We start from the raw sequence: 10,681 nt of genomic DNA on the forward strand, positions 1-10,681 counted from the left end.
GTTTGTTTGTTTGTTTGTTTTTAACGGGACAAAAACAGTGCGATGATATCTAGCAACAAAAATAATATATTTTATTTTATTTTATTAACAAAAAACTTTCCATTTTGGCTCAGAAAATTATCCCATCCGGGTCTTTGGTGAGGCAGTCCGGTACCGACATATGTCACAGTAACACGCTGACACGGTTCCACCTCATCCTGCAGCTGTGGTACCATCCCAGCACGCGCGCGAGCTGTCTCGTGCAGGTTCACTCATCACGAGCGCACGTGCTTCGTTCACGCGCAACTATACGGAACCGGGCGAACTAATTAACTAAGTTCACGTGCATCTGCTTCACTCACCTGTCTACTGATAAGGATAAGTCACTGAAAGAAGGAAGCCGCGCGTGGACAACCGCTCGAGGAAGACTGTCCTTAACTGATGCAACCGGAGGATCGCGTGAGCCTTTCAAAATAAGAGCCGAGACTTTGAAAATAACTCACGGTGGCGTAAATCCCCAGCGGTCCGAGTGTGGGAAAAAAAATCAAAATATACTTTAATCTTTTTAAATTTTAGTTTCAAGGTTTAATTTTGACGTTTTTACGATATAAATGTTGTAATCTGTTTTATTTTGAAATGACGTGTTCGCAGCATAGGTTGGCAGAGCGAAACGCACAGGTGTGTACTGTCACCTTAAACATGTGGTCAAAAAGAAACTGCGGTTATGAAAAGAAGTGTTGCATCAGTTGTGCATGTCTTAACGAGTTCATCTGCATTTCATCTAACAGAAAAAACTAAAACAGAAACTCTGTAGAGTTCAGTTGCTACAGATTATAGAACTTTGGTTTGAAACTGATTCATCTGAGCTTTATTTTGAAATCCAAATTAAAGGATGCCAAACTGAAGGGATTTGAGTTTCTATGCACTTAAGTAAACTTTTCAGGAAAAAGGCATTCAATATTTTATTTAGATTCTTGATTAAAAGATGTTTAGGTCATGAGAGCAGAAGACTTGCATCATAATGTGTCATGAAGACTGAGCTTTTTGTCTGATTTAATTTAAAAATTCATATTTATATATTTTCTGTCTCATTTTTAGTTATGCATCACATCTTTTAGTCTCCTGGTACCTCCCAATTCTAGATTTGTGGTAATTCACTATTGCAAAGACAAAATAATTCTGAACAGATGGAATCAGATGTCATAACTGTGGACAAAACTGAATACACAGACCGGTCAGACAAGATCCACCACAAAAAGGGTAATTTGATCATTTCTGGGAGGATAAATAACTGCTTTTTCCCTGAACTGAAACCTCACACCTGCTTCTGCTTTTGCCATTCTACCCCAAATCTAACGAGAAAAGTTATTTTCATGAAGGAATCTATGCTAATGTAGATTTTTGAAGATATATTTAAACAAATGTGGAAAACAAAGTTTCTTCTCCTCTCCAGCTGCTCCTACTTGGTTATTTCTTGATATAACTAAAGAACAAACTGATCCGTGCAGAACTTCTGCAGAATTCCAGTGAATTTCTTTGAAATGCTAAAGTCAGGCTTCTTTGTGGGGCTCTTCATTGCAGGTTCTGATCCAGTAGAACTCTGCATCGGGCCTCACCGTCTTCATGCAAAGACTGGACACACAGTAGCAACACAGACACTTTTTTTAAATAATGAGAGACTTCTTTAATTTTTTAAGAACTGTATTGATTCTCAACATGGTGAAAAAAGCTCAGTCTTTTATCCTCAAAACCCTGCAGTCTGTTCCTGAATTAGACTCGAACAATCATCTGAGCAGTTTCTGTAGTCGGAAAGTCTGCTCATCCACTGTACTGTTGCAGGAAACACACAAACCATGCACAACATCTCAATAAAACATATAAAGACATGAGTAAAGCAGATACAACGCAGTGTTGGACAAGCAGAAGCCTCTGCTCAAATCCGACCATCGTAAGCTGTAACAGCTAAAATATAAAATAGAAAGTCTCCTTCCTGCTGTTTTAGTCTTGCAGGAGACAAAAAAAGTTTAAGATTAATTCAACAATATTTGAACCACGTCTCATACTTAAAACATAATATTAGCGTTTGAATAAAAAAGCAGTGTGAGCACAAGCAAACCAAGCTTCTGTGTGTAAAAGTGCCAAAGCTCTGCTCCTCCGAAATGTCTTATGGCTTTTTTTCTCCCTTGTGACTCCCGGAGCCATTATTCAAAGTTTGTTTTCTATGTATTGCACTCGGAAACTGTCGACACTCCTAAACACGGCAGTCACAGCGGCCCGCTGCAGGCGTCCGGCTGCCACGTGCGCAGGTCCAGCAGGATGTGGTTCAGCTTCTTCATCCACTGATTCCTCTCCTCCTTGGTGTCGGCACTCAGCCAGTTTCTGCAAACAGACGGCAGGGTGAGGTTTGGTGATGGGCGCAGGACGAGGTGTTGCGGAGGTGGCGGCGGCAGCTTACGTGGTGACGCACAGCGCGTCCGTGCACTGACTGACGAGCGTCTCCCTGTCGCCCTCTCTCTGCGGCCGTGCTGTGACCAGCTCAAAGGTGTTGGGCCGGGCACAGAACTCCCGGTTGACCGGTTCCACCCTCTTGCTGGTGCAGCTGGTCAGGTTGATGCGGCCAATGGGGTTCTGAGGAGACATCTCCATCTGTTTGTGCTTTGACCTTTGACCTGCTATTGTTTTTTGTTTTTTAGCTTTAGCATTCAATCTCAGGCCCTTTGAATCCTTGAGGGAAGGAGTGTCAAAATCAATCTCACAAGGGGCCAAAACACACCTTCGGTCCCGGGACAATCAGGAGTAAGCTTTATTGAAAACTCGAAAATTAAATTTTTTAAAACCATAACTTTTTAACATAATTATGGACTAGACATATAGCCTTACCTGCAATAACGCTAGTGTGAATGTTGTAAACTGAATTTGACTGCTGAAAACACTGAAGCTGATAGCCAGCTAATAACAGGCTAAATGCTAAATTAGCCTATAAAATTAAGAAAAAAAATGTTGGTTAACCAAAACAGCTAGAATGTAGCTGAAAAAATAGCTAAACTTCAAAATATCTCAAAATACAGAAAAAGCATAAATTAGCCAAAACAGCTAGCATGTAAGTATTAGCCTAACTCTAAAACAGCCTAAAAATGTGAAAAGAAAAACATAAATTAGCCAAAACAGCTAACATGTAGCTGAATTATTAGCTAAGCTCAAAATATCATAAAAAACTAAAAAAAAAAAAAACTAAATTAACCAAAACAGTTAGCAAAGAATATTAGCTAAACTCCAAAACTGCCTAAAAAACAACAAAAAAAACCCTAAATTAGCCAAAACGGCTAGCTTGTAAATATTAGCCCAACTCCAAAACAGCCTAAAAATGTGAAAAGAAAAACCTAAATTAGCCTGAACTGCTAGCATGAAGCTGAAATATTAGCTAAACTCCAAAATATCCTTAAAAATGGAACAAGGCCCAGATTAGCCAAAACAGCTAGCGAGTAAATATTAGCCTACCTCTAAAACACCCTAAAAAACTTAAAAAGAAAACCTTAAATTAGCTGAAGCAGCAAGCATGTTATATTAGCTAAACTCCAAAACTGCCTGAAAAACAACAGAAAAGCCTAAATTAGCAACAAAAAAAAATAACATGAAGCTAAAATATTAGCCTAACTCCAAAAGAGTCCAGAAAACTATCAGAATGCTAATTTTTAAAACTTTAAAACCACAACTTTTTTTTTAGACATAATTAGAAATAATAAAAATGCAGGAAAACTTGAATTACTTCCAATATTTTTACTTTCCATAAAAACATATTTTGTCAAAATTATACAATCTAGAAATTAGCACAAGATAACATCGGACCATTAATAACAATAAAATAAAATGATCTGGAGGGCCGGATATAATTACCTGGAGGGCCGGATGCGGCCCCCGGGCCTTGACTTTGACATGTGCTTCAGGGCATCTCTGAGATCTCCTAACCATATAACACCCCCCATCAAACTGGACAGTCTAGCCCCGCCTCCATTTTATCATCCAGTTAAACCCGCTCAGAACCCCAGAAGAGACTGAAGAACAAGATGGGAGGGGTTGGTAGCTCACCTTTCTCTTTTCGTCGTCCGGGTACGTCCAGTAGGAGATGCAGTACCCCGACAGGACACACCACCTCCTGTGCCAGGCGCCGAACCCGCTCACGTCTTCAAACATTGTCTTTTGGAGCACAAAAGCAGAGACGGTCAAACTCCACCCGAGCCGAGAGCGGCAGCGATCGGTTTTGACGATTGCCTGCTTACCAGGAAGCCCCTCTCCTCCACCTTGGAGCCCACTTCACACTGCAGCTTCAGGTAGATGTGGCCCTCCAGGGGGCACAGGAAGGGAACCTTTAACCAAAAGTGAACATCAGCAGGAGCTCCGACATCTTTGAAGCTACAAGGACCGTAAGAAGCAAGAGCATCCGTACCTTCTCAAGAGGAAACTTGTTTTTCCCGATGGAGGACAGGGTGAGCGTGTGCGATCCCACCAGGACAAAGTTGCTGGTGCGAACCGCGTTGGGGCCTCCTGGACTCGCCATGACTGCAGACGCACAAAGGTTCAAACATTAATCTGGCTGTCAGCAGGTTCTCCCCACAAACTGCTCAGCAGGCATTCATACTCTGATCTTTGACTTTGATCTTTGGCTCCTTCTGTTGATTCCTGTCCAAATACTTAATTTATTTCCCTTTTCTTGTCATAAAAATAAATTGAAAAAACGTAAAATTCCCTCAAAAATCAGTAAAGTATCCATCCATGCCCATCATAAACGTTTTGAGAGTTCAGTGACCTTCAAACTTCATTGTTTGAAAATGATAAAACAGCCTCTACTCTGCTTTAAAAAGATTTTTTTTTAAAATTAAACATTCAATTTTTTATTTATAGCCTTTAATTTAATATATATTTCAATCTGTTTTCATCCAATGGATCATTTATTCAGTTATTTTAAGCAGTTCTAGCAGAATTTGTAAATCTTCTGCTATTAGATTTTTTTATGATCTTTTTTATTTTTCTCTCTTTAGAAAGTTTAGCTTCAATCAGATTTAAAGATTATCACATTCACAGGAGTTTCACAGAAATGATTCTTTTTCTCTTAAGTTTAGAGACCCAGAGACTCATCCATACCTGGTGTGTTTGCGCTTTTCTGTAAGAGAAGATCAGAGGAGCAGATTAGCAGACGGAAAGTAGACGCTTTTTAAAGCTGCTGGGAAAACGGGGAAAAAAAACTCACCGTGATGGCGAGGAACCTCTTTGGAGTGATGGCCTGTGAGACGAGGACAGCAAAAGTTAAAGAAGGAAACCATCATTGATAGATGCACACTCGTCACTATATTCTTCGTGGTTCTTCCAGGAGTGACCCGTTTAAAACCAGCCCGCTGACCCACCAGTGAGGAGCAGAAACAAACGCTTCATACCGACAAACACAACCTGTGGGCCTCATGAACCTGCCTCCACATCATCTGGACGGACACACACCAGCAAACCTTCAAACATGACTAACGGAACCTCAGCCGGGTCAGAAACAGAACTTCTGAGTCACCTTAGACTTGTTGGGTTTCTTCTTCTTATCACTGCAGACCTCGTGATTCTGCACCTGCAGGGAGAACCAGATCAGTGTCAGTTCCGTCTGACTAACGTTCATCAACTATGACAGAGAGCCTCTCACCAGACAGTAAACCTGCAGCTGGATTTGAAAGTCGCTGCTGACGTCGGATCTGAAAGCAGAAGGTTTCATGGTCGGTGGGGGGGTGGTCTGAGCGTGTGCAGGTGAAAGGTCAGCCCCACACTTACATGCTGAACTTGGTGGGGAAGGTGAGCGTGTCTCCACTGAGGCCGCGGTGCGTGCTGGCCAGAGGAGTGGCCACGGTGTCTTCCGCCCCAGCACGGATCAGGATGAAGAAGGAGTGTTTTTTGGACTCTGGAGCAGCAAAGAGAAACATTAGGACTTCAGGAGCTTAATGAAGCTCAGAGAGCAGGGTTCCTACAAGTTTATTCAAGTTAAATTCAAGACTAGGCCATATATCTCAACAAGTACAACCAATTTAGCAGTTTTATTCCCATTTTTATTAATTTATCAATTTCTGATCAAAACTATAGCCTCTTATCTTGTTTGTGGTCTGTGTCATGATGTTTTAGAGCTCTTCTTTTATCAAACCAACTGATGTTTTATTACATCATTTAACCAAAATAATCTTAGTTGAAAACATTTTACATTTTTAACATGACATGTGAAACAGAAAACTTTCAAGCAGCACAATTTTTAAGCCTCAGATATCAAAATTCAAGACTTTTTAATGTATCGTTCCCAAATTCCTAAATTCAATGCTTTTAAGACTTAAGACCCCGCGGGAACCCTGGAGAGCCTTCAGATCTGTGCCCAAACCTGGTCTGTTAGCAGTGGAGCAAACAAAGTCGGCCTTTAGGGGGAGCCGCAGCTCCTGGAGGGTGATGGCGCCCTTGGAGGCGGACGCGGCGCCCTGTTCTGGAGCTTTCTTCTGTCCTGTTGGATCTGCTTTCAGACGCTCCAGCTCTGACTTTAAGGCCTCCCTCTTCTCCGCTAAGAAACACAATCAGCAAACAGTTTAACATCGACGTCCTTATAGAAACAAGAAGACAACATTCAGAATTTCTGGATAATCTTTAGAACCGACCAACAAGAAGGACCTCCAGAGCTACACTCTCCTAAACTAAAAAAAAGAGAAGTTCCTCCAGAATAACCAAAGCATCAACCAGCTGCTGAATCTTCAAGCAACTTTGTTCCTTTCTGCTCTGAGGATGAAGCTGAAGAACTCACTGGCGACCAGCAGCAGCCTCTCTGCTTCGGCCTCCACCTGCGATCCTTTGCCGTGCTCCTCGTCGGTGCAGCAGTTGAGGGCCTGGCTGGCCTGGTGGATCACCGTCTGCTGAAGGTTCACCTCACTGGTCAGAATCTACGGACGAGACACATCCAGGAAGATGTGGTTCAGTTGGAAGCGCGTGACGCCGCCCACCAGCTAGCAAAGATTTGGGATGTCAGACCTTCATCTTCTGCCTGACGCTGAAGGCAGTGGACCCCCGAGGCTCGTCTGCGCTCTCGGTGACATTCTCCTTCCTGACGATCACCTGCTTCAGGTGAGGCCGCTCCGTCTCCTTCACTCTGGTGGACCTGTAGGCGTCGATGCTGACGGAGACGAAGAGGAGCGTTGAGGAAGGAGGTTCCATCCGAAGGAGAGCGCGAACGCAATGGCGGTGAATCTCACCTGTAGGGCAGTTTGAGGTCTTCCTCTGAAGACTCTGTGCTGCTGGAGGAGGTTGCTGGTTTCGCTCCTCCTCTCTGGAACTTGCTGGGTCTGCAGGGGTTCTCTGGGGGGTTGTTCTTCACCAGGAAGGAGTTGGCTGGCGTGGACGTCTGCACGAGGAGATGAAGACAACGCTGCACAGCTGCTCTTTACAAACCCCACAGACAGACAGACGGAGGCGGGTCCTACCATGACTTTACTCTCCGGACTCTTCACCACGGCTGCCACCGTCTCTGCCAGGGGGATGAGGAGGGACATGGAGGAGATATTCAAAGGATCTTCCTCCTCCTCCTCCTCATCGTCACTCTGCTCCAACACGCCATCAAAGAGGTCGTTGATGACTGCAGAGTTGATGGACTGGTCCACGTTCATCTCCGTCTCTGTAATCACCTCCTCTTCCTCCTCTTTTGGAGTTTCATCACTCTTCTCTTCAACTTTCTTCTCTGCAGCGTTGATGATTTGTTTCAGGGGGCTGGATGTTGAGGCTGGGGGGCTGACCATCAAAGCAGGACCTGCTACAGACACATCAATGTGCTTTTGTTGGTTAATTAGAAAAAGTTTTCATCAAAGTAAACAAACTTTTATTAAAACAGAGTGTTTGTCTCTATTTGCTGACTGGTTGCTCTCCTGCATCATCACAGGATAGTTAGATTCTGTCCTAAAACTGAAAACTAAACTGGAGACCGGTCAGTTCACCGGGTAACCACTAGGGGGCTCCCTACACCAGACAATCCCTTCATCTCAATAGAAAACTGTCCAATTTTAGAACAGAAACAACTGAACTGCAACTCCAATACTTTTTTTTAATTCTATCTATTATTCATGATATTTGGGGAACTTTTTAAAAAACGTATTTGATTTATGTTAAATTTACAGACAAAAGGCAGGACCGGGTCTCCGTTTTTAGACCTTCTCTCAGCTGAACCACCATCAGCTGACCTTAAAACCTACTTAACATGATGACTTACCTGGAGAGGTGCGCTGTGGGGATTGTGGCTCCTCATTGGACGGGGCTTTGACTTCATCCTGAGGTTGCGCTGCCGTGACGTAACTCTCCACTAGCTGGTCAGGCTCCTGCAGAGCAGAGTTGTGTCAGCATGCTTCACAAATTTGACTTCACCCCTGACGGTGAGCTGGTCTGTTCTGGCTCTGAGCGGGTCCACCACCAACCTTGATGGCCGTCTCCGTTTCCTTTTCAGTCTTGCTTTTCCAAATGTTGTTTCCCTTCTGGAAGCGACTGCGAATCTGAGCTAGCTCAGACTCTCTCTCCTGAAAGCACAGAGCATCACATTTATCTTTAGGAGCTCAGATCAGATTTTTAGACTTTCCAGCAGATCCTGCGGTAAATAAACCCACCAGTTTCTGCCGCAAGGTGAGGTCGGCCGTAGCCGTGCTGGCGCTCTGAGCAGCCATGAGCCTCTCCTGGAGCAGTTTGGTGCTCGGTGAGCCTGTTGAAGGTCCAACAGGAGCTCGGGGCTGCAGGGGGACTTTGGCAGGAGTGGTCTGATGCATACGCTCCTGACATCTCTCCCCAAAGCGCTCCAGGAAAGACTTCACACCTTTGAGCGTTGAAGGACTACCATTGAGTTTATCCTTTAACAACCAAACCCCTGAATACCCATGAAGCTGCTTTCACTTACCAGGAGTTCCAGCTGGCAGCTTCTCCTGATGGGCTGTCGAGCCAGAAGAAGGTTTGTCATGAAGGGGAGTGAAGGTGTTGAGACCTCTGGAGGGGATCTGGTTCTTCAGGGGGCTCTGTGGTACTGATGCTGAGGAGGAACAGCCGCTGTGTGTAGTTGATGTGGAGGCTGCTCCCTGAGTAGAGCTCTTCAGAGGACTTTGTGTCGGCTGAAGTGTGGGTTTTGGTGGAGGGAAGTCTGCCTTCTGAGAACTTGGAAGAATCACTCGATTGGGCTTGACTGGAGACTGAACATCCCCCTGAAATAAACAGCTTTTTGTCTTGAAAACAGCCAAGAACTCCATACAATTAATTTCTAAGGATGTGCTCACACTGCAGGTCTGTTACTTGAGAAGATTTTGGAGGATTGTTTTGTATTTAAACCGGAGTTGTAACAAATTCTGGTGATAATGGGTTGAAATCCTAAGGTGTGACCAGCATTTGCAAAAATATATATGCTGCACATGCTCAGTATCCAAGATGCATGCGAGTGAAAATTGAATATTTAAATGGAAAAAGATCAGGAACAAAACAAACTTATGACCACATTTCAAGCAAATTAAAGAAAATTGGATTTGAATGTCACTTGCTTTCATTATCTTAAAAAGGTCAGAGTTTATAAAAATGAAAACCAGATTTTTTTCACATTAGACTGCAGTGTAAATATAGTCTAACATATGGAATAAAATCAAGCAGATTTTCTCAAAGAGAGCTTTTTTTTCCTCTTATCTTTAAAGCTGAAACGTTCAAGTTCATATGTGCCCCTGTGTTGTAAAACATCTTCTAATCATGACTTTATGGCTAAATACAGTTCCATAGAACAATGAAAGGCTCATCTTTATCAGGAAAAATCTGTAATGATCAGACAAGAAAAAAAAAACAACAACATTCCCACGTGGCAACGTGTAAACATTAGAAAAAATTGGGGCTCAATTGCTCCACACAATATTTAAGGGAATACATCAAAATGGAAAAGAATTAACCAGCAGAGAACAGCAGTCATTAAATGTAGTGATCTCTATATGAAAAGGAGCACTTAAATGCAGAAGAATGGAGTTTCTGCAAATCCAGATAACATTAACATCTCTGACAGTCTTTAAGTAACCATCTCTGATCTAAAACCTAAATCTTTAAGGAGGTGGAATTATTAGAAAAATCATTTAATTTACAAACGTTTGGGAAGTTTAATCTAAAGCCGTTGGTGCAATCCTGTTCTTAGAGGGTTCTTTGTTCCAAAAGAGCCTCACTGTTGCGGTGAAAACATCCTTCTGAAGAGTCATTATACAACAGGCTTACATTGGAACAAAACTGGAATGTTTCACTTGTGTTCCAAGGCACATTTTTGTGGAGTTAAAGTGACAGCTTCACATTTGAGGAGGTGCCTGATGGCATCATGGAGGACTCGTTCAAATCTGCATAAAAAGGTTCATTTTGTTAAAATGGAAATTAAGGAGTGCTCTTTCTGGGATATTTTGTTACCTTGAATTTGCCATTCATTTTTCTTAAGTTTTTATGTAAAAGCTTTAGCTTAACAAGTGAGATAAAGCTGCTTCAAGAGTTGAGATTAACTTCTGGATAATGAGACTCCAGGAAGTTTGGATTCAGACTTTTATTCAAAATGGTCCATTTCTCAATAAAAGCTCCTACCTGCTTGAAGTTGGACTTTTCTGTGGCGCTCACGGCAACTGTTGGTTTGCTCAGGTTCACGGTAGCATTTGGTTTGCCGAGGTTC

The 10,681-nt window shown here is 42.9% G+C and overlaps 1 protein-coding gene across 1 annotated transcript; it reads right to left on the reverse strand.

Moving 5' to 3' along the window:
- Nucleotides 1-1,662: 1,662 nt before the first annotated feature.
- LOC112140478 (anillin) lies at nt 1,663-10,675 on the reverse strand. Its single transcript, XM_024263435.1, has 21 exons — nt 10,597-10,675; nt 8,912-9,209; nt 8,628-8,830; nt 8,442-8,540; nt 8,240-8,345; nt 7,461-7,786; nt 7,233-7,381; nt 7,012-7,153; nt 6,788-6,923; nt 6,377-6,550; nt 5,785-5,911; nt 5,660-5,708; nt 5,534-5,587; nt 5,409-5,453; nt 5,225-5,257; nt 5,119-5,137; nt 4,424-4,536; nt 4,257-4,343; nt 4,066-4,173; nt 2,435-2,607; nt 1,663-2,358 (listed from the first exon to the last, which is right to left on the reverse strand). Exons 3-21 carry the CDS (start codon nt 8,781-8,783, stop codon nt 2,244-2,246), a joined length of 2,211 nt encoding a protein of 736 aa, XP_024119203.1. The 5' UTR covers nt 8,784-8,830; nt 8,912-9,209; nt 10,597-10,675; the 3' UTR covers nt 1,663-2,243.
- Nucleotides 10,676-10,681: the final 6 nt, after the last annotated feature.

Source organism: Oryzias melastigma, unplaced genomic scaffold, assembly GCF_002922805.2.
Source record: "Oryzias melastigma strain HK-1 unplaced genomic scaffold, ASM292280v2 sc00867, whole genome shotgun sequence".
NCBI lineage: Eukaryota > Metazoa > Chordata > Actinopteri > Beloniformes > Adrianichthyidae > Oryzias > Oryzias melastigma.